Raw genomic sequence first — 24,084 nt, 5'->3', positions numbered from 1 at the left:
ATGATTAATATCAGAGCAATTTTTAATAGAGTGTAGAAAGTGAATCCGCGATTGCTTTGTTGTTACCTTACTCTGCACTGTGATTGGCCCCGAAACTCTCGCAAATCTCTCAACCAATCAGATACAAAAGTAAAAATATCGTCGATTTGGTCGCCCGCGTTTTCCCGCGCTTTTAGCGGTTTGGTCGGTTTTGCTTTGAAGTTTCTTAAAGTTATTTTCTTGCGACTACTTTGGTTTTGGTTTTACGACTCTCTCAATTGCTTTTAACATTGTTCTCTTTATTGTTACTATTACTATTATTACAACTATTTAAGTTGCGGTTCAGTATATGAACTTATGTCTTCAAAGTGTAGGTAACGTTTTGGCAAAATTGAGAAAACTGATTCATAATTCAGGTGGCACAATTGAAAGCCAAAATAATCATCTTGACGAAGATATCAGCTTTCCATCACAGCTATTGTTTAGATATTATTAAAAACTTTAGTATAATGAATTCCAAGAACAAAAAATTTCAATAATATTTTGGTTGTAAGACCTTATATCAGAAGAAAAGACATAGACCACAACAACATCAACTTGGGACTCTTCGAGCCAATCACAGACCTGAGAATGAACTTGTAAGGAAAATGATAGTGTGCTAGAGCAAAGTTCAATTGAGTGCCGAAAGTAATCCTGGCTGACTCTGTTTTTGCCTTACCTCGCTTTGTGATTGGTCCAGAAAACACGCACCAATCTCTCAACCAATCAGACGCTAGACTGAAAACAATTACGACTTGGTCTCACGCGTCTTCCCGCACTTTTGGATAATTGGTTGGGTTTTGGCTTGAGTTCTCTCAAAGGTATTCTCCTTTCTTCTGTTTGGCCGTTGGGATTCCTTTGTTTCGGTTTTACGACACTCAATCCAAAAGCACTCTATCACCCATACCATTATTATTTTCTTACTATATTACATATTAGGTTCCAAATATGAACAGGGTCCAGTTGATCAAAGACCGATTACTACGAACCTAGGGTTCAATTTTAATCCATGTTTCCTTATTTCTCTTTGGGAACCTCTTTGGGATAATTTTCCCTGTTCTTTTAAGAGCTTCCGATGATCAAATTGTAGACAAAAGTAGTTAAACTGAACTTTCTTTGAAAGGTTTCAGATCTGAAATCAAATTTCACGCTAACCCTGGGTTATTTTAACCCAGCTTTGGACAAACCGGCCAAGATGTCTTCGCTTCCGCCCTTTACCCGCTAACTTCTTGAAGTGATTTACATGTGAATTCTTTCTACAAAACTATCAACACATTTAGCTAATGGCAATTCAGAATACACACCTATCAATCTTAAAGCGATTTTTTCTTCCATAGATCGAATTGAACGTGCAAAGCGATTCAACTCGCGCAAAAGTATTTGTATAATTAGCACCTAACATATTTATCCTAATTTAGTGTTACACCTTGCCGCAAACTTTGTAATTCTTCTCCTTGACAATGGCGTCATGATGACACCGAAACATCGGTTTTTATCGTTGGTTTTTGCTTGTCTTTGCATTTCCAAATCTTTCTTGATATAAATCGAACTGAATCACCTTATCAATTTAGAGAGAAAATTATGATAGCTGGTAAGTAGAAATGAGAATCATATCTCAGAAAAATAACAAAGTTAAAGATGTTTTGTAATCTCAAGTTTAAAGAAAACAGTGCCGTAATTTTCGCATCGTGAAAAATTCACCAAAGATTATCTGCTTTCAATTTTTCAATCGTCTGTTCGTATTTGTTCCTTCTTGGCAAACATGATACAACTTTTTTTTCACAAAGTTTCGATCCAAAATATTTCTATTTTCAGAAACGAGTGAAAAAAAATTCAATTAAAAAACTAATAAATTGTGTCTTATTCGGTGTTAATTCTGAATGTATGACACACGAAATTAGAATCAAGAAACTGAAAAAAAATTTCCTGGAAAACAGATTGCAGAAAAAATTACGACCCTGATCAATAAAATAATAACAACAGTAATAACAATAATCAAATCCCTAAAATATATTATAACATCTTCTGCGTTCTGTTTCCTCATTTCTGTTTCTTAAAGGAGAAACCTCCGACAGAAGAGAGAAGTTAATCACCAACGTTGAAACGCACGTAGTTCTTTTACAAGATATATTAATACAAAGCTACGCTATCTCCTTTATCATTCTTCCCTTGTTTCCCGAAACCATGGACCCCCCCCCCCCCCCACAATTTCCTGCCCCCTTCCCTGGATGGTAAATTATGCCTCATTTCTTACAAACAAACCACTACCTTACTCATAACAAAATGATTGATGCTGCTTCCAACTTCCAACTTCCAACTTAAGAAGAAAATAAATTTGTTTTATTTACAATAAATTTTGATTTCTGGGGTCGCGTGAGGTTGACAACGATCCTTATGTTGTAGAACTGAGAATTTACATGTACTCCTATTGTCTCCTTGCTATTCGGAATTACAAAATTGACTCTTTAACCACTAAGAGGGACTAGCATTTAATTTCTCCTCACAATTTCACAGCTGAATCACACATTAAGGTCAGAGAATAAAGGAAATGATAGATAACAAAGCTCTTGATTCGTATATGTGCACGATCCTTCGCAGTAAAGCACTATTTGAGCAATAGTGAAAATCAGACCCGAAAAAAAATTTCAGGCCTGTACGGGATTCGAACCACTGACCTCTGCGATACTAGTGCAGCGCTCTACCAATTGAGCTCAATTTCAGGTCTGATTTTCACTATTGCTCAAATAGTGCTTTACTGCGAAGGATCGTGCACATATACGTTTCATAACCGCAGTTCATACATATGTTTCATATGTTTGTTGTTGTTTTAAAGCTCTTGATTGTTGACCAAATTCTCCTTGCCAGCTCGTTAGGAAATGTATGGAGAACAGTTTAGAGAATATGCATACTATCATGATGTGAGGGTGTAAAGGGTTAGCAGGGCTTCGTTCATCAGTTGTAGGTGCAATATTCCGCATCAGCAATTTTTATGCATTAATCATCTCGCGTGAAAGAAAATTTCAAAAAACACAGGTAGAAATCTATGAAAGGAAATTCATAGTAAGGAAAATGAAAACTCGAGACTGTTCGAACATAGAGGTAATGAATTACGAGTATCCTGTTGAATTTTTTTCTATTTGGAGTTTCACCAAAAAGGTTTTGACCTTTAAAACGCTTTCACTTTCTGGCTTGCGTTGTTCTCTGTAACTCGGAAGATGTAAACGAGCCGTGCGAGTTTGGAGTCGGACGATCTTTTTTCGGACGGGCTCACGACAGCTTTCGTTATGGTTTTCCTAAGGATTATCTGGGGAGGGGGGGGCATATGGTTCATATAATTATGAATATTATGTCGGAAATTTGTCTTATGTTTTGCTGTTACAACACATAATAACACGTGTCACGATTCGTTGTAACTTTGGTGGAGTCAATAACCCATGCGGTGCCTCGCAAAATTTGAACAGGCACACCATAGTGGAGAGGTATTATTTCATGTTGTCTTAGTGTAGATTGCTCCAGGCATTCAGGAAGTTAAACAAAGCTCAATTAAAACGGCGGGTAAGTAGCAGAGGAGTGAAAAAACCTATTTTAACCCTTTAGATCGTAAAGTTGACAGGTTTCTTTCTCCTTACGATATCACCCTTTAAGGGCGTAGCCAGGGGAGGTCCTGGGGTGCCCGTGTGCCCCCCCCTTGGTAGGCCTTCTTTTAAGCAAACAACCTACAACATTCAGGTGGTGAAAATGCCATGACAATATCTTGGCCTGCCCAGTATACTCTCACTGCTCATCCCAAAACTGTAACATTAAGTAAAACATGCACGGTGTGGAGGTTGACATGACAATCTGGTAAGTAGCCTCTGTGACCCCCCCCCCCCCTTTGAAAAATCCTGGCTACGCCTCTGCCCTTGAATCAAATGTAAAGGTTAGGAGAATAATGGAAATGATCACCAATCTACAGTAAGAAACTCCTGATTGTCAAACAAATTCTCCTTGTGGTTACCATAGGAAATGTACTGAGATCAGTGTGGAGAATATAGATGTTAATACAGAGGTGTAAAGGGTAAGAAAAGGAGGGAGAGCGCTTTGAAATTTATTTATTTATTTATTTAGAAGATTTGCCGACAGGTAGGGACACCGCAACAGCTTTCCGCCAATCACTGCGGGCTCAGTAACCCATCCAACCCACCCCAGGGGAGGACAACCATCACACAGTAATCTCGTGCGTGGGAAATTAACGTCTCCTACCCCTAAGCCTGCAGGAGACGGGACCTCCATTTATTCGTCCCTATCCGAGAAGACTAGAATATCTAACCGTTTCTTGATATTAGAGAAAGGCAGCATATTCTTCTCAATTATTTTAAGATATTGAGTGCTGATCTGGCCGGGGCTCGAACTCTCGACCTCCCGCACAACAGTTCAGCGCTCTATCCATTGAGCTAACCGAGAGGCGGTTGAAATTTCACTTTCATAAGCCGGGGCAAGAACAATGGAAATTCCTGAACAATCTCAGTTTATGCAGGCCGCACACGAACAACAAAGTAGTTAGGGCAAAACATTTATTTCAAAGTTATTTTTCAGATCCAGAAACCGGAGACATTGAAAAAAATATACTTTAAACACGAAGGCGCGCTATATAAGGAAGTCTTCCCTGGAAAGACCTAGGCTCATTTGTCACTCACCGTTGACGTGTGCGGGTCAAATTTAAATGCTGGTAGACGAACAAAAGGAGCTAATGAGATATCTATTGTTTACTTCCACCAGCATGGTGGGGTTCTGTCCTGGTGTACCGGTTCACATGGGAATTACCATTGTTCTTTCTTTGTTTAGGAGTCGTTTGGTCTTTTGTATCGGCTCATGTGAACCGGTACACGAGGACAGAACCGCATGGTGGCATGAGGTAACGTGCGAACCACCTACTTCGGTCTCAAATTTACCGCCACAAATAAAGACAGTTTCCATTGGAGAATGGAAATACAAATCTCAAGAATTCTTGTATTGTGATGAAGACATAAAACAATTTCGAGGAATGCGCCCGCTGTTCAATGGTTTGGAGTAGCTGTAGCTCAAGCTGACTTGACTCTAAGAGTTCTACATTACGACGGTTGATTGACAAATGGTCCAGTGGGCCCTAAGGCTCCTTTTTTAGCGCGCCTTCGTGTTTAAGCTCATCTTTAAATTTTCTAAAATCTTGACGAAATATCTGATCACAGGAGCTCCTACTTATTAGGAAAATGATATAAAAAAGCTTGGGAAACCTCTATTTCTCAAAGTGAGTAGACTACCAGTGGTCCCTCCTTTTCAGTAAAGTCCGTCGTGCGAGTAAAAAAAGACTCAGCGAAAAAAAGTTAATGTTAGCACGCAGCGGGAGATCGAAAGCTTTTTTCACTCGCGCAACAGACTTCGCCTAAAGTGGGGGCTGCTCTTAGCCTAAACGTAAGAAACCAATATCTTTATCTGCGATCCGTGGCCAAGATTCGTCTTTTTACAGTTCGAACACTTCGGTTTTGGTTTTATGACACTCTTGACATTGCTTTTGCAATAATATTATTATTATTACTATTATCATTACTCATATTACAACTATCTAAGTAGAGGTTCAAGAAATAAACCTATGTTTTCAAAGTGTGGGTAACATTTTGACAAAATTGATAAAAACTGATTGATAGTTCAAGATTCATAGTAAAAGTCAAAATCATCTCTACGAAGTGCGTTTATAACTTAGAAATCCGGTTTCCATCACAGTATTGTTTAGACATCATTAATAATTGCCGTATAATGAATTCCAAGAGACAAAAATACTACCAAATGTTTGGTTGTAAGACCTTATATCAGATGAAAAGACATAGGTCACAACAACCACATTCTCTGTAGCACCCACTCCCCAACAGGAGCAGCGTTTGTCTCGTGCAGTGATGACTTCAGAGCGAGGTTTTGGCACTGTGAGAGAGTTAAGAGAATTCCTCCACCGATTGCATTGAAAGAAATGGTTTAGAATTCGTGTCCCTTACAACGATCTTCAATGGAAACATCAAGCTACACTTGATACCTCAATTTCTCCTAAAATCTTCCAAAGATTCGCCCTTCTGGGTTCTTTACTTTTCATCATGATCATTAATTGGATAAACTATTTCGGCTCTGTTTAATCTGTGAGGCTTAAAATCAAATCTATTGCCTTTTTTCGTTTTTATTTGTTTCATTTATGATCACTATCGCAGCAATTTTCATTGGAGTATCGAAAGTAAATCCGGAATTGCTTTGTTTTGCTTTACTTCCGCTTTCTGATTGGCTCAGAAAACTCGCACCAATCTCTTAACCAATCAGATACAAAAGTAAAACACATTCATGATTTGGTCGCCCGCGTTTTCCAGCGGTTTAAGCAGTTTGGTCGGTTTTGCTTTGAAGTCTCTTAAAGGTATTTCTAGTGACTACTTCGGTTTTGGATTTACGACACTCCATCGCTTTTAAGATTGTTATCATTATTATCATAACTATTATTACAACTTGTTAAGTTGAGGTTCAATATACGAACTTATGCCTTCAAAGTGTGGCTAACATTTTTGCAAGTTCGAGAAAATTGATTCCTACTTCAGGTCGCACGATTGGAAGCTAAAATAATCACCTCGACGGAGTGTTTTTAACCTAGAAATCCGGTTTCCATCACAGCCATCGTCTAGATATTATTACCAACTGTAGTAGAATAAACTCCAAGAACAAAAAAAAGTAATAACGTTTTGGTTGTAAGACCTTATGTCAGAAGAAAAGACATAGACAACAAGAACATCAGCTTGGGACTCTCTTCCAGCGAGTCTCAAAGCCGAGAAATAAATTTTAAGGATAATGATAATGTGATAGAGCAATGTTCAGTTGAGTGTCGAAAGTAATCCTAGCTGGCTCCAGATCTGCTTTTGCCTTACTTGGCTTTGTGATTGGTCGATAAAACTCTCGCCAATCTCTGAACTAATCAGGCGCTAAACTAAAAACAATGACGACTTGGTCGCCCGCTTTTTCCCGCATTTTGGGATGATTGGTCGGCTTTTAATTTGAGTTCTCTCAAAGGTATTTTCCTTTCTTCTGATTGGCCGTTGTGATTCCTTTCTTCCAGTTTTACAACACTCAATTCAAAAGCACTCTATCGCCAAAACCATTATTATTGTTATTATTATATTACAGTTTAGGTTCCAGAAATTAACAGGGTCCAGTTGTTCGAAGGCCGATTAGCACTAACACAGCGTTAAATTTTAATGCAGGTTTCCCTATTTCATCATTCAAGAACCTTTCGGTGATAATTTTCCGTATTCTTTTTAGAGCACTGATCATCAAATTGTAGACAAAAACAGTTAAACTGAACTTTCTTTTAAAGCTTTCAGATCTGACATCAAATATCACGCTAACCAAGGGTTATCTTAAACCAGCTTTGAACATTGCGGCCCAGATATCTTCGCCTATGTCCTTCGCCCGTTCACTCCTTGAAATGATTTACATATGAACTCTTCATAAAAAAGTATCAACACATTATGTATCTAATGGCAGTTCAGAATACACACCTATCAATCTAAGAGTGACTTCTTTTTTTTTTTCTTACGTACTACCGAGCTGGTTCTCCTTATCAATTTAAAGAGAAAATTATGGCAGCCAGAGGGTAAAATTTAGAATCATATCCTAAAAAAGTAAAAAAGTTAATGATTTTTTGAAATCTCAAATTTAAAAAACAGTGCCATAATTTTCGCATCGTGGAAAATTTACTCAACATTTTGTATTTTTTGATTTTTCAATTATCTGTTCATTTTTGTTCCTCCTTGGCAAACATAATACAACTTTTGGACGAATGACATCGCTTGCTGGACAGCTGGGCCGTGTAAAAAAAAGCACCCACAAGAGCAGTGAAAAGTAAAAAGTTTTTGTGTAAAAAAATACCAGTTTTCCTTCCAGTAAACAGGAGCGGAGGGAGAGTCAAGGATCAGTCGCTACTCTGTTTCTTGTCCCCGTCACTTTCGTCCTTCGTCAGTTCTTTTTGCCTAAAACAAAACTTTTGAGTTAAGAATGATGTGTAATGTTTTTTTTTTTACGTTTACATAATCTCCCAGTCGTTGTCATTAAACTTGTTATAGACATAAAAGTTAGCTTCCTCACCGTATTCACTGATTTATCGATTAATTCATTCATTATTTATTTATTATATTTTCGCTCAGATTGTGGTCATTGTCCTGTCAATCTTTACACCAATGGTACAATTGTAAACATCTTGCACACTTAAGAAACTACACCGAATCTTAACCTGTTTTTGTAAACCCTTTAACTCCCAAGATCTGATTTTTAATTCTCCCATGTAGTTGCTGCACCTTTTCTTGTAAATTTGTGATGAGAATTTGGTGTTAGATCATGAACAACTTGTACCTGATAGGTAACTACTTGTTTGCCGGATAATGTATGGATATTATAGGGGGAAGTTAAATGTTGATCACTTCTAGGAGTTAAAGGGTTAAAAAACCGTCAACATGTGCCGTCATAAAATAAAACCTCGTAGTTTCAGACGTTTTTCTAATTAAAGAAAAAGGCAGGCTGCTGTTTATTTTCACAAGCTTAAATGGGTTATGTCGATTACAAAAAATTACTCAAAAACAAGCTTACCTTATTTTTTTCAAGTCGAATGTCACGTTGTCTCCCATCAGCACAAACGGAGCCCATTGGGCAGGTTCGGTGAAGCCGTTGCCTCTCAACCACTTGATGGCCTGGTGAAGAGATTCACTGGCACTTTCTCCAGCAGCCAGGTGTTGGTAGAAATGACTCATAAGCTGCTCAGTTGCTTTGTCTTCTATGGCCCACGATGCCACCAACACTGAACGCGCACCAGATCCTAGGAAAGCCCGTGCTATTCCAATGACTCCCTCTTGTTTAAACGTTCCACGCCCGCTGTGACAACAGCTAAGTACGACCAGTTTAGCTCGCAGCTTCACATTTGAAATGTCGGACATTGTCAAAAGGTAGTCTTCTTCTTGTGGAATGCTTTTAGTGGTGCAATTGGGGGACAGGGCAATCTCCCCTCTCTCGGCATTACCATGGGCGGCAAGATGTATCAGGCTCACTGAATGAAGTGCGTGAAGTACCGCCTGCTTTGTTGCGTGGTCTCCTAACAAAGGCTGAACCCCCAGGAGTCGACCAATCATCTCAGCTTCCTTTCGTGCACACAACAATGGTGTCCATTTCAGAATATGTCCTTTGTAAAGCACTTCACCAGCCAAAGGATCACCCACTACCAGTGCACCGGTCTGACTGTGATAGTCTCCCGGACTTTCCTGAATGATCCCCAAAGTCATCAGAGAAGGGACGATGCGGATTCTGTGGGTTTCTGAAAAATACTTTCCCGCTGTCTCATCCCGCAAGGCAGCAAAAGGGACTCGGTATGAACACTTCTCAGGCACAATGATGACTTCAGGTTCTGTGAGTAAATCTCTGACAGGGGCGATAAGCTGGTCATAACACAGTTGAAGAATCATTTCGTTGCGTTTGGGTTCGTCTCCTTGCGAGGTTGCTCGGCTCTCTTCTTGAGGAGATATGACGATATCGTCACCCAAAGATCGATCCTCGCAGTTCTGGTTATGTAAAATGCCGAAACTGGAGGCACTTTTTTTAAAAATTTCCTCCACATCGCAAACGCATGCAGCCATAAGTGTGTCGATTTTTATCACTGGGCTCACTCGATAGTTAATTTCTCCATTTGCTTTTAAAACCCACAGACGAACATGCCGCTCACAATATGAAATGTACAAAACAGCGCAATTGCTCTCTTGACTCACAATGCTTTCGATCCTTGGCCGAGATGTTGAATCAGCTGAGACGTGGCTTTCAATTGAGAGTTTATCTGCCATTAATTCTGCGAGGCCTCTAGCGCGTCTTAGCTCCTCCACATTAAGAGAGTCTCGCACACTTCCGGTGTCACAATGCATGCGACTGAGCAACTCGTAGGGGAAATTACCATGCTCTTCCAAGAGACATGTTTTAAATTCGTCGTTTTCTTTGAGAAAATTTCGCAATTTTTCATAAATTTCAATACTTTGACGTAGATACACCATTGCCTCCTCAAGATTTGATTCCGATTTCTTTAACTGAGCGATTCCGAGAAGACTGTGAAAGTCATTCATATTGTCTCCTATTTCGCTGCTCATCAAGTGTGCTTTCTCATAGTGTTTTTCCGACTCGTAGTAATTCCCAAGCGATAGGGACACGTGCCCAAGGATTGTATAGATTATACCTTGTTGTGGTCTATCGCCAGTCTTGATAGTGATAGTAAGCCCTTTCTCAAGTAACTCTCTAGCCATCTGGTAGTCATGAAACAATCGTGACAGATTTGCCAGGTTTGCGTAGCAGCACACTTCCATCTGTCTGTGGCAAATTTCTATACTGATGGCGAGTGCTTTGTCAAAATGTTTCTTAGCTTGCCTATTTATACGAAGTGATAGAAACGCAGATCCAAGACTCGCAGAGTAAGCTCCTTCCCCTTCCCTGTCGCCAATTTCTGTTGCAATAGCAAGAGCTTTCTCGTAATATCCTTTAGCCTTCTGATATTCACCGAGTGTATGAAACACACATCCAAGGTTCCCAAACCTTATCCCTTCTCCTTTCCTGTCGCCAATTTCTGTTGCGATAGCAAGAGCTTTCTCGTGATATTCTTTAGCCTTCTGATATTCACTGAGTGATTGAAACACAGTTCCAAGGTTCCCATACCTTCTCCCTTCTCCTTCCCTGTCGCCAGTTTCTGTTTCGATAGCAAGAGCTTTCTCGTGATATTCTTTAGCCTTCTGATATTCACCGAGTGATTCAAACACAGTTCCAAGGTTCCCATACGTTGTCCCTTCTCCTTTCCTGTCGCCAATTTCTGTTGCGATAGCAAGAGCTTTCTCGTGATATTCTTTAGCCTTCTGATATTCACCGAGTGATCGAAACACAGTTCCAAGGCTGCCATACCTTGTCCCTTCTCCTCTCCTATCGCCAATTTCTGTTGCGATAGCAAGAGCTTTCTCGTGATATTCTTTAGCCTTCTGATATTCACCGAGTGATTTAAACACATTTCCAAGGTTCCCATACCCTGTCCCTTCTTTTTTCCTGTCGCCAATTTCTGTTGCGATAGCAAGACCTTTCTCGTGATATTCTTTAGCCTTCTGATATTCACCGAGTGATTGAAACACAGTTCCAAGGTTCCCATACCTTGTCCCTTCTCCTTTCCTGTCGCCAATTTCTGTTGCGATAGCAAGAGCTTTCTCGTGATATTCTTTAGCCTTCTGATATTCACCGAGTGATCGAAACACAGTTCCAAGGTTGCCATACCTTGTCCCTTCTCCTTCCCTATCGCCAATTTCTGTTGCGATAGCAAGAGCTTTCTCGTTATATTCTTTAGCCTTCTGATATTCACCGAGTGATTGAAACACATTTCCAAGGTTCCCATACCCTGTCCCTTCTCCTTTCCTGTCGCCAATTTCTGTTGCGATAGCAAGACCTTTCTCGTGATATTCTTTAGCCTTCTGATATTCACCGAGTGATTCAAACACAGTTCCAAGGTTCCCATACCCTGTTCCTTCTCCGTTCTTATCGCCAATTTCTTTTGCGATAGCAAGAGCTTTCTCGTAATATTCTTTGGCCTTCTGATATTCACTGAGTGATAGAAACACATTTCCAAGGCTCCCATACCTTGTCCCTTCTCCTTTTCTGTCGCCAACTTCTGTTGCGATAGCAAGAGCTTTCTCGTGATATTCTTTAGCCTTCTGATATTCACCGAGTGATTGAAACACAGTTCCAAGGTTCCCATACCCTCTCCCTTCGTTTTTCCTGTCGCCAATTTCTGTTGCGATAGCAAGAGCTTTCTCGCAATATTCTTTAGCCGTCTGATATTCATTGAGTAATTCAAATACAGTTCCAAGGTTCCCATTACATGCCCCTTCCCCTTCCCTATCGCCAATTTTTGTTGCGATAGCAAGAGCTTTCTCGTGATATTCTTTAGCCTTCTGATATTTACCGAGTGATTGAAACAGGAGTCCAAGCCTTCCATAAGTCACTCCTTCTCCAATTCCGTCGCCAATTGATTTTGCGATGGCAAGTGCGCTTTGAAAAAGTTCCTTGGCTTCTGCAAGCCTACTTTGTCCGTTGTATTTGTCTCCCAGTTCAATGATTGATTTCCCGGTATTGTGGAACATGGCGATAAGTTTGTTGGTGTATCGTACTGCGTTTGTGTAACTGGAGATTGCGTAGTACGCATTGAATATTACCTCAGAGACATCCAGGCCGTTCATATCAAAGCCTAGATTGTTGAGTAAGACTAAACATTCATAACACAAATGAGCGGCTTGTATACCACGATCAGTGTTTAGAAGATATGTGGCAACATCTAAACCTATCCTGATCTTCTGTAGGATTTCACACGTGTTAGTCATCACGTACTCCTTTTTGTTTGACCAAATACCTTCCTGAAATGGAAAAAAAATCAACAGGTTAAAATACAGAAAACTTAAATAACTAAATTAGATGATGACTCTTGGTAGCTATCTCTCTGCAAAAGTTTAGACAGTGCTCACTTTCCACGAATACTTGTTAGTGCGAGTGCAACATTACTTTTCTCTCTCCATTTTTCCATACCTAATAAATTGTGCATAAACAACACTGATTCTTGACAAATCGCGATGCAAAATTTACGAAAACATGTAACTTTTAGACCCAACCTATGGGGGGAGAGTGCTTAGATCAATTTCTTTCCGGTATGTGCTATTCTTCCTCAGAACCGTTCTTAATCCCCCCTCTCTCATAGACAATTAATTGTCTGATCCTCCACCGTTCCCCCCCCCCCGAAAAATGATATGATCTCCAAAATCCTCCATCTTCCTTTTGATGGCAAAACGATAAACAGACAATTTCAAACTGGTTCATATTAACACTGATTGCCCCCCCCAGCTCCCCCCTCCCATGCCTTTTGCTGATGTTTCATTTGCGCGCAATTCAGATAAACTGCATCAAAAGCATCTCGGATTTAAAACTTCGCTTTTGGATTCATTGAGTTGAGTATTTGATATCCGTCACAGAAAATTTTTGTATTATTTTTCGATCACCGCATGGGCTTATTTTGGGCAGTCAGTGAAACCTGTTAAATTTTTCTTTTATTTTCCGACAGAATAAAAACGTGAATTCTTTCAAGAAAAGTGAATAATGGGCGGAAGCCATAGAACTATAAGAGAAAGACGGCTCACCTTTATAAAGAAACTCGTCCCTCGTTCAGTTTCCTGGTCGTTTAAGTAGTGAAACCAGAAGTTGGAAACTGAAAGAAAAACGTATCCTGTCAATACTGAATGCAAATAAATATGTGTTCTTGTCCAAGGGTGAGGGGAAGAAGGCTAGATATTCGCCGAGTTCTTTTTTCCCCTATGGTTGGTCATCGGTTCGTTAAGAACGCTAAAGAAGCTATTATCCAGCGGCTTCTTGACCCAAAAGGCTTGGCTGATAAAGGATTCGTTGCATAACCAAAACATTTCACTTTGATAAGATCCAGGAATGATTTGTTTATTTCAAGAACTGGGAAAGAAAGCCAACTGTGTTTGTAGCACATGACAAACCTACGAGGGCCGTTTATTTATTTCTCTTTTTACTATGACTGTCTTCTACCGCTTTTGTGATTCCTTTGCCGATAAAGATTATGGACTTAGTAAGGCTGCTCAATGCAAATTTCTTCTTGCTCAAGAACAAGCAAGTTAATTGCGAGCGGGAAAAATGGTTCCATCTCGCCCGTTCAGTCAGTCATCAGAGCTAACATTTCGCTTCATATTACCCACGTGTTAGCTATATATCAACTAGTGTTATCACAAAATAAGGATATGACTGATCGGTAAAGAAAGAATTGTTTAAATATCACCGCTTCACTCTATTCTTGTAAAATCCCAAAAAAAATATTGGAACACGTGCTGGATACATAATAACATTGTACTCTTAAAATTTGATTTACCTTGTGTCTCATTCGACCCTCCAACTGTTAGAGTTGATTTACAAATAGCTTATCCTTTTCAATATCAAAACATCATCATGCCAACAAAATACGCAATCCGATCAGCGGTAAGAATGCCATTTTGATCCGACATCAAATTCTCTACACTTCTTTAAAGGAAATGTGTATGATCGAGAAGAGGGGATTGCTAGTCAGATTTTGGAAGTGAAGGTTTAAGGGCTGCAAAAACTATTTTATTTTGCCTACAAGTATATGTTCGCGTCAGACTTTACCACCGAAAATCTTCCTCAATTTCTGGGTTGTTTAGATCTCTGGCATTCCTATCGAACTTTCACTCATTTAAAAAAAGTTTCCATACACATTATTTTTGATTGTATAGAAAAAGAAAATAGTTTTTTGTTTTATACAGTTTAGTTAATTGTTTGTTTGTTTTTTTTATATATATATATATATATAAATTTAGCTATTTTAAATCTTAAAAAAACACACCGTTGAACTCAGCACGTGGCACGTGCTGAGTTTGATGCGTTGTTCGTGTGACTTCAGAAATCAAAAGCAAGAAATTGAAATCAAAGCCTGTAAAAGAAAAATGACGGCAAATAGCAAGAGTCACAAGGGTGAAGAACAAAGTGTTAAGGTGGCTGAACACAGTTTTCGCGCGCGCTTTTGCCGATGCAATTCAGCGCGCGCGCAAGGATTGCAAAAAACTAACATGCCGTCAATAGAGCGGTCGTCTTATTTACTCAACACGCATCCGCACTATCTGTGCTATTTTTCTCTATAGTTGGCGCAGTGTATTGAGAGCTTTAATCTTTTATTACAAAGACATGTTAGAAAAGTTAACAGTGCAAAGAACCCAGCAATTCTCAGCTTTTTCGTCGTTACCGAGAGAAGCCGGTTAAATGCAGCGCATGCGTGGTAAGTCAAAAAATTGCGATTGAATGAAAAATTGCTTTCTCGGAAATATGCCTATTTCTTGAGAACCACTCATTAGAATTTCACGAAATTTGGCACGAAAATACTTTAGGAAATAAGAAACTGGAGTATCGAAAAAAATTGATTTTTAACAAAGGAAATTCTAGATAATCGAGTAAACCTTCAACAAGGGATAATTAAAGATCTCTGTTAAATTGTTAGCAAGATGGGGTTAACTTGTGAGTATCGTTACAAGCTTGTTGCATGCAAATTATAAAGAAAAGCTAATGACTAGATTTTCTACAAATGAACAAAGCCGATTTTAAAGGCCTGTTTATATTTATTCATGTTGCCATGACGATGGTGTCGCGAAAAGTTTGCACGTGCTCATAATAAATTTTTCCTGTTTCAGCATATTTAGTAGTTGATTAAGTAAGTTATTATTTCTTGTCGCCAACATTCATTTGTGGAATGTCAAAGGAAGTATTGACCGGCGTCGTGTTATCGAGCCTTCAAAAACAAAGATGTATTCAGTCAAATAGTCGCTAGTAAAACCGCATGCATAAATTAACACTATGATTGTCAAGCAAGCCGATGTAACAGGAAATTAGTGGCCACGAATCATTGAAGAATGTGTAAAACAAAACTGGAACTTTGTCAAGTTAGCTTAAATTATCATACCACTCGGGACTTAGCGTATCTGGGTGTGTATATCCGTAGCTTATAAAACATAGCATTTTTCTAACTGAAGAAAGATGGGATTGAGATAGGTCGTAGAACAGAATGTGTAATGTTGGATTGTGAAGAATAAAGTCAAGTTAACCGAAAGTATACAGTACAAGTCTGCAGAACCAGCGTGTGCAGAGTTTCCTTCTAAAGTAAGTGAGAAATTCTGCTAAAAATGGCACATACGTCAGCGTAACTATAAAAAAAAACAAAGTTTGGCATAAACTAATTTATGCAGCCTGCGCCGCGTTTAACATTATCCCGGATGACTTATAATGGTAAATACTTAAACATTCGAACATATGATTTCGGGCCTCTTTTAGTTAAGCTTCGGTGCAGGGCAAACATTTTCCCACGCTATTAACCCGCCCATTGTTTTTGAACATTCCCTTAGGTACGTCGAGTTCTCATTCGATGGGTGTTTGCCCTCACCTTTTCTGGGATTAGGTTTCTATTTCCGGTTTTACTGTAACTTGATTTGATATTAAAAATAAACGGCCACTCAACTGAGTGGCCAAATTACGGCAAAGTAAAGGTTGTCCGTTTAATTTTCCCAGCAAACCGAGCTCACCCCTAGCTATGCACAGTGTAAAAACACTTGGTTATAGGCAAGCGAGCAAGAGGCATATAAACAAAGTTTGTCTTGTTAATTTGCTTGCTGCCAGTTTTGGTGACCGAGAGATCAAGGGTGTTAGAGAAAATGGGGAAAAAAACACAGGTATCAAAAACTGTGTTCAGCCACCTTAACTTGATCCGTCGATAGAAAAAAATGACAGAGAATCTCAGTTTAATTATTTAGACCACTGAAAGAACAACTCGTCAGCAGATTTAAGAGAGTCTCAGTGGGGTGATGGTTTTTATGGCCAGCGCTTAGAAATTCGGGCATATTACGGCTAAAGGATAATAATTTTCAGTTGCGATAAACAAACACATGTTTATGGGTAATTTTTTCTATGCTTAGCGGCTAATGCAAAAGTTTCCAAGTTTAGTATCCTGATCGTTTATTGAATGAAACCAAAATCAAGAAATCGTGTCTGCAAAACAAAGATTTATGAAAATAGCCCGTGTCATAACAATGTTTGAACCTGATCTTAAAACTACGGTAGCCCATAGAGGACATACCACAATTTTTTTGTCGTGCGATAAAATCAAAATATCGCGCGATAATTAAGAATTTATCGCGTGACATTTCACACTCAGCGTGTGCGTGATATCAGTCACGCAGTCGACACAGTAAGATGGCGTTGTTAAAGTACTCTTTAAAAGGATTTTTACTTTTTGGAATAATACATTTATCCAGCGCTGTATTATCGCCTTACGTTGTCAATGGCTTGCCTAATACTCTCCAGAGGATCGATATCATTCATCACTACTTTTCTCTTGATCTGGGTTACTCAGAGATCCACGGCTTTCTTCTGTGTTTTCATGGAATTGAAATAGGCTTGCGCCAGCTGTAACGAGTGCTTATGCGTCAGGGCCTATTTTTTTAAATATAAATTAGTGAGCAGTCTTTCTGCAATTTTTTACAACTTCGCCTTTTCTTATTCGTAAGTCCGGCTAAGCCTTTGTGGTCATTGGCCCACGTAATAACCACCAACGTTGGCTTATAATTAAGTGCAGGCGTCTAGTTATGCTTGTAATATTCCCTGAATAATTCTACGACAGTTAGACGGAACGCGTCGGAGAATAAAGAAGTTTTACAACTAATATAAAGTGCTACGATAATTTCCATTTATCGCGCGACAAGAAAAGATGTGGCATGTCCTCTATAGGCCACCGTAGAAAACACGTATTAATAATAACCATTATTAAAAACTAGATCATTGGATAATGCAATTCAAGACTTTTTATTGGCTTAGCCATTATGGTATATCAGCCAATATACCATAATCTACAAATATGGTAAAGAGTACTTGTTAGCTTAAAATTGAAAGGGAGCTAAAAATTTAATAAAATTTAATAATTTAAGTTAACGTTTTTAATAAAACAATTACTCCACTCGCGCTTGTTGGATGTAAGAGGATAGATAGGCAACGAGGTGCGTAGTGCCGTGTTGGCTATAATCATCTCATATCCAACGCGCTCCTGGAATAATTGTTAATTATTATATGGCTGTGTCTCACAAGGACTGGGAACTACTGAATTCACGAATTTGATTGTCTGAAATCAATGTTGAAAGCGGTCTAGATTTTTCCATCTAGACTGGCAGCTAGACCGGTCTAGAAATAAAAGGTACAAAGAATATAAAAAATTGGCATTTAAGACACAGCCATATGATAGATATCTTATTAACCGAGCTAGGTCGGTCTGCATGGGAGAATCTTGACCTCGGTCGCTGGTACAGATTTCACTGCGTTCGGTCTGTACTGGCGACCTCGGTCAAGATTCTCCCATACAGACCTCCCGCTCGCTTAAAAAGAACTAAATATACTAGGATGAAAATATCGAATCTTTCTAGACTTATGAGATTGTTTCAAATTCGGAATCCTGTCATAATGTTTTTCACGGAGTTTCGATCTGTAATATTTCATTTTTCAGAGACGAGAGAAAAACATTACGCAAGTTTATTTATCCTCTTACCTTACAAAGATATATAAATCGTGTCTTTCTCGGTGTTGGTTGACAAATGAAACTAAGAAACTTGGTCTTAAAAGACAGATTAATAGTTAACAATTATTCCACGAGTGCGCGTTGGATATGAGATGATGGATAGCCAACGAGGCGCGTAGCGCCGAGCTGGCTATAATCGTCTCATATCCAACAAGCGCGTGTGGAATAGTTGTTTTATTTAAGAAAAACGTCCCCAAGATATAAGACAGATCTTCTCGACATTATTTTGTAAGAAGAAGCCGTATGTTACAATGTACAGATATTAGGTTATGGTATATTGGCTGATATACCATAATGGCTACGCCAATAGAGTTCTAAAGTCGTTACGTCATGTTTCCAAGCAACCAAATAACTTGGGTCTAAACAAAACGACTAGCACCCAAAATGGCGGCGCTCTCGATATCATCGTTGGCTTCTTTTTTCGTGGATGAGCAAAAATCTTTAACCAGAGGTGAAAATCACTATCAATCAAACCATATTGAAAGCTTTTTCTATAACGATAGCGTGATTCGTGGAGAGGTTCATGCCAGCATGAAGAAAAAGATCTACAAAGTGACGGTGAGTAATCAATACGTTCTCCTAGATGTTGTGGTACGTTTGATTCATTCTTCTTAAACGTATTCTTGTGCACGATTCATACGTCCATTATTGACCTTCCGTGTAAACGTTTTCAGTGGACAATTATTTCATAGAAAGCCGTAATCGTGATATTTAAGTCTAAATACAACCGATGTTTGGAACGTCACTCTTACTTAATCAACTCGCAGATGCCCTAAAGTTCGTAAAATAAGATCTGTTTTTTTCCACTTCTTAAGATTTATTTAGATGAGGAAAAAGCTATCAAGTCAACGGACTGTGAGTGCCCAAGAGGGAAGTTTAAGTGTAGTCATGCTGCTGCTCTGTTTATTCATGGCATTTATAAGCTTAGTCGAACTGATATTGAATGCCAGTGGAGAAAGCGTAAAGCCACAAACGTGCCGCTGCCATCGGTGCAAGAAATGTTCCCGCCAGCAAAACCCGGATATAGGGCTCTTTCGAGAGACCCGAGTTGCGAAGAACGCAGCGACTTTTTTCATAAATTGAAAAATTATGGCAAATTTACTGGGTTATACTGGCTCATGAGCCCTGAACCTGAAACCCAGTCTGGTTCATTGCCAGTTGCCACTGTGGATGAAGTGATCTTCCAAGAGGAATTTTTGCAACTGCAAGGAGCTGGAGTACAACGGCAGTATTTCCTGGAGAGGGTCAAAGTCGACTGGAGGACAATTGAAGATGTAAGTCGCCTCACTTCTGGACAAAGGGACAATCCCTCTTGGCAAATGATCAGGAAGGGTCGACTGACAGCAAGCAATTTTGGGTCAGTTCTAAATGTTAAGCGTGTTACCCCTTCCTTGATTAAACGTCTTCTTGGCGAATACGACCTTTCAAGAGTGAAAGCTGTCCAGTGGGGGGTCACTAATGAGTCTGAAGCCCTTAAGGCATTCACAATGAAGACTGGCTTAGCAGTAGTGGAAACAGGGGTGTGGCTGCACGAGTCAGGTGTCCTAGGTGCATCCCCAGATGGATTAGTTGGTGATGAAAGTGTACTTGAAGCCAAGTGTCCTTATACACAGCGAGACATGACTATTGAAGAAGCTTTCGAGTCAAATAACTTTTGCTTAGAAAAGAAGGATGGGAAAACTGTTTTGAAACGTGACCACGTCTACTGGCACCAAGTCCAAGGGCACATGTATTTTACAAAGAGAAAGAAATGCTTCTTTGTTGTTTGGACCTTGAAAGACTTTATTGTTCTTGAAATCCAGCGTGATGATGGTTGGGAGGTTAGGATCCAAGAACTAAAGGATTTCTATTTAAAACACCTTTTCCCCAAAATTATCGAAGGAGAACTTTAAATGGTAGAATATGTTAAAATGATTTATTGCACTTTATAATAATCAATTGCACTTTAGTTCACAAGCCTATGAATAAACCTCACCAATTTGGGGCACATTTGGCAAAATTATCACACATGTTACCAAGAGCTCTGCATGAAAAATTACAAAACATATTTTGGTATGTAGAGTCTTATATGTGAGACTTTGACAAATATATGCATGTACTTGCTCTAGAGTGGGGATGTGATCTGAGTACCAGGAAAAAAAATCCTTTGCCCTTAAAGTTTAATTAAGATATAACTATTGCACCAGAAAGACTGTGTAATGTAACACTTAATCGCTTACTTTTTGTAAAATCTGTCAACGAAACATTTTTTTAATCAAATAGCTGGGGGTAATCAATGGACTTCAAAGCTAAACCCTTTCACTCCCAAGCTCCAAGTAGTAATTCTCCCCAGTAATTTTCATGTATTTCCTTACATGTTACTTTTCAGAGAATTTGATGGTTGAGATCAATTGAATATCTTTAAGCTGATACTTATCACAATTCCCATTACTAGTTTGCTTAGCAATGTAATGATATTGTGTGGAGAAATTGCATACTGATAACTGATTGAAAGGCTTGAAGCAGAAATTCTCCTGATCATGTCTAGAGAATGGTGGGCAGATTAGGGTTTTAAGGGTTGTCATAAAATTAAACAAATGTTGTAACATTTCTTTGGCACCATTACAGTGTTAACTTGAACAAGATAATGTCACTTTTTCTAATTTCTTAAATGCTAGAATATACCATGGAGGCCTAGTGAGAGGGTCTGTCCCTTAATGTACTTTTCCAAGTACATAAAGTTTAACCTCCTTACTACATATTTATGGCAATAGAAGAAAAACAAGTTATAATACAAACTGCTAAATGTTACTTGGACAGACAATTTGTCAAAGTACTAAAAGGAGCATTTCCCTTGTTTATACTCAGTCATAGTCTGTTCCTGCACACCCCTCTTTAATCAAAGGGAATTGCAAGTTAACGATAGTTCCACACAACTGAAACACTTTGTCAATGTGAGACCTTAAGTATGGAGGGACAAAACTGAGAATTTTAAAATCTTTAAGCCTTGCATTTGCCCTTTCAACGTGTATGCGACATCTAGCAATTGACTGGGTTAACTTGGCCTCACTTTCAGTGAATTTCTCATGTTCAAGAAATGGTGGAATGTTCACAGACACACCCCTAGGAACAATGTCTTGAATGAGAAATCCTTTGTCTGCTAAAATCAGATCACCAGCAACAAAATGTTTTAACAGACCCGACTGTTGAACAATCTCTTTGTCAGAGATAGATCCAGGGTAGAGGTCACTGATGTAGGTCAACACCCCATTTGGTGCTACCCCAGTCAATACTTTGAATGAATTCATTCCACGATAACTCGAGTATGTGACATTTTGCTGACTCATAAGGCTTGGTGTAGCAACTTCAATGTCTGTGCAATCAATAATTATTCTGCAGCTTGAGAACTCTGAAAATGATGAGGGTGAACAGAGCTTGTTCTTGTTCCTGGAAGGAATCACTCTCATGAGGTCATCAAACAACAATCTATGCAAGACATGCACAAAGGTTATAACAATGTTAGAAATTGTTCCAACACTGCATGAGAACAGCTGTGCCAGGTGCATGTTGGTATAGTTTTGCCGCAACTTCATAAGTGTTATGAAGATTTGATCCTCAAAGGTGATTGCTTCAACTTTCCAACCACAATAATAAGAAATGGAATTCTTGAATTTAGAAGCATAATTCACTACAATATTGAAGATCTCCTTTGTTGGTAGGCCAGTTTCCATTCTCAATACTTCAGATGTCATCATCGAGACAGAGTAGTGTGTCTTTTGATACTCTATGGTGTCCTGTTGACTGCTCAGCTCTTGCTTTGCTAAGTGCAATTCTGCCTCTAAAATTATTTGCTCAGTTGGAGGATTGTTACTATCATCCTGGGCTTCTGAAGATTCTGCTGATGTAGTTGCACTAATACTGGCTAAGATATCTTTAACTGTAGGTAACTTAGCCTCTGAAACAGGCTTCTTTTTCTTCTGCACTGGGGGTTCTTGTGAGGGGAATAATTTAGTGGCATTCCTTTTAAAGATAGTGGGGCCATTAGATTTCTTTCCATCTTTAAAATGGCAACTGCACACTTTCGAGTACTTGCTGGGATCTCTATCAGCTCTCCTAACAAAAGATTGTGATAATCCTTGATATGAGCATAAGACAGTCCCATTTTATCAACTCATTTCCTGTCTTTCTAACGAAAGAAATCGCTCAGCTTCAATGAACTGTTAAAATCATCTAACTAAACAACAACAGAGGTCTGTGTATAATTATTTTGAAAATCCCAGGAAATGGTTTGAGGCATATTTCGAGAGGGAAAAATTTTGGATGACAAGCTTCAACAGCGACAAAATGCTAGCTCGTAAATGTGAGAAAGGCTCTATTTGTAAATACCATTACACTAATCTTATCGATCATAGGTGACACCAATCAGTACAATGACAGGCAGCTGTGTCCTTTTTTTTATTTTTATTCCACAGTACAAGTAACGGGAGTTTATGGAAATTTATGCCTATGGAAGTCAAGAAAAAACATCAGCCCTCAGCGACAACCGAAATATATGGAAATTTCCTCCTTTACACCCTCAAACAACGTGTGATAATTTACTGTTTAAAATTTCACTCCCATACCGGATTAAATTCAATAGAGAGAAGTATTCATACCTTAGCAAGCGAACCCAACGTCTGTATTCTTCCTTTTTCTTCTCTGCATTTGGGAAAAGGAAAAACTGACAACAATGCGATTCCGACTGGTGATTACAATCGGGAGCGAAGCACTGCATATTCAATCTTGGTGACCTATGTGGCCTTGCCCGCGGCGATCGACCTCTACGCACGCAGCGATTCCTTCCTAAAATCGGATATTGCCGAAGAAAGTTTACAGCCTGCCAAAATATGGAGTCCAGTTAAGGTTTTTTCTTTGATTCTTTGGAATATAACGCCCAAAATACTTAGAGTACTTAGTGGAAAACAATAACACCACAATCAGATATGGCGCCCGTCTTTCAATCTCCAGGTTTTGTTTAGACCCAGATTTTGGTCGTCATGACAGCGTGACGTCACACTTTAGAACTCTATAAAAAGTCTTGAATTATATTATTCAATGATCCAGTTTTTGATAATTATCATTAGTAAAAACTAGATGATTGGATAATGCAATTCAAGACTTTTTATTGGCTTAGCCATTATGGTATATCAGCCAATATACCATAATCTACAAATATGGTAAGTGTACGTGTCAGCTTAAAATTAAAAGGGAGCTAAGAATTTAATAAAATTTGATAATTTAATTTAACGTTTTTAATAAAACAATTATTCCACTCGCGCTTGTCGGATATGAGATGATTATAGCCAACTCGGCGCTACGCGCCCCGTTTGCTATCTATCATCTCATATCCAACGCTCACTCGTGGAATATTTGTTAATTATTAAAAACTGAATCATTGGATAATGCAATTCAAGACTTTTTATTGGCTTAGCCATTATGGTATATGAGCCAATATACCATAATCTACAAATGTGGTGGCGTGCGCGTCGAGTTAAAATTAAAAGGGAGCTAAAAAATTTAAGATTTGGTAAGATTTGTCTAATATCTTGGGAGCGTTTTTAATAAAACAATTATTCCACTCGCGCTTGTTGGATATGAGATGATTATAGCCAACTCGGCGCTACGCGCCTCGTTGGCTATCTATCATCTCATATCCAACGCGCGCTCGTGGAATAATTGTTAAATATACTAAAATGAAAAAAATCGAATCTTTCTCGACTATGACATTTTTTGAATTTCGGAATACTCTGGAATAATTTTTTTTCCACAAAGCGGTTTTGATCGAAATAAAATTTAAAAAAATTTATAAATCGTGATATTTC

General features: G+C 38.8%; 3 protein-coding genes across 3 annotated transcripts; 1 reads left to right on the top strand and 2 right to left on the bottom strand.

Moving 5' to 3' along the window:
• Window positions 1–7,794: 7,794 nt before the first annotated feature.
• Window positions 7,795–12,547, bottom strand: LOC148724741 (uncharacterized). The gene is made up of 2 exons (XM_088729613.1): window positions 8,644–12,547; window positions 7,795–8,030 (listed from the first exon to the last, which is right to left on the bottom strand). The coding sequence occupies exons 1-2, from the start codon at window positions 12,435–12,437 to the stop codon at window positions 7,973–7,975; spliced, it is 3,852 nt and encodes a 1,283-aa protein (XP_088585739.1). The 5' UTR covers window positions 12,438–12,547; the 3' UTR covers window positions 7,795–7,972.
• Window positions 12,548–18,559: 6,012 nt separating this feature from the next.
• Window positions 18,560–20,871, top strand: LOC111335924 (uncharacterized). The gene is made up of 2 exons (XM_022941924.2): window positions 18,560–18,802; window positions 19,060–20,871. Exons 1-2 carry the CDS (start codon window positions 18,629–18,631, stop codon window positions 20,134–20,136), a joined length of 1,251 nt encoding a protein of 416 aa, XP_022797659.2. The 5' UTR covers window positions 18,560–18,628; the 3' UTR covers window positions 20,137–20,871.
• LOC148724740 (uncharacterized) lies at window positions 20,146–23,291 on the bottom strand. The gene is made up of 2 exons (XM_088729626.1): window positions 22,879–23,291; window positions 20,146–22,336 (listed from the first exon to the last, which is right to left on the bottom strand). The coding sequence occupies exons 1-2, from the start codon at window positions 22,995–22,997 to the stop codon at window positions 21,088–21,090; spliced, it is 1,368 nt and encodes a 455-aa protein (XP_088585752.1). The 5' UTR covers window positions 22,998–23,291; the 3' UTR covers window positions 20,146–21,087.
• Between the last annotated feature and the right edge of the window lie 793 nt (window positions 23,292–24,084).

The sequence above is a fragment of the Stylophora pistillata genome, chromosome 8 (assembly GCF_964205215.1).
Source record: "Stylophora pistillata chromosome 8, jaStyPist1.2, whole genome shotgun sequence".
In the NCBI taxonomy this organism is placed as follows: Eukaryota; Metazoa; Cnidaria; class Anthozoa; order Scleractinia; family Pocilloporidae; genus Stylophora; species Stylophora pistillata.
The sequence above is the reverse complement of the archived record's forward strand: the minus strand, read 5'-3'. Positions and strand labels throughout refer to the sequence as shown.

Coding starts and splice junctions, on each gene's coding strand:
- LOC148724741 (XM_088729613.1), bottom strand. CDS start 12,437: ATGACTAACACGTGTGAAATCCTACAGAAGATCAGGATAGGTTTAGAT. Junction 8,031..8,643: donor TTCGACTTGAAAAAAATAAG/GTAAGCTTGTTT, acceptor GTTTTGTTTTAG/GCAAAAAGAACTGACGAAGG.
- LOC111335924 (XM_022941924.2), top strand. CDS start 18,629: ATGGCGGCGCTCTCGATATCATCGTTGGCTTCTTTTTTCGTGGATGAG. Junction 18,803..19,059: donor AAAAGATCTACAAAGTGACG/GTGAGTAATCAA, acceptor CCACTTCTTAAG/ATTTATTTAGATGAGGAAAA.
- LOC148724740 (XM_088729626.1), bottom strand. CDS start 22,997: ATGCAGTGCTTCGCTCCCGATTGTAATCACCAGTCGGAATCGCATTGT. Junction 22,337..22,878: donor CGTTGGGTTCGCTTGCTAAG/GTATGAATACTT, acceptor ATCTTTTGTTAG/GAGAGCTGATAGAGATCCCA.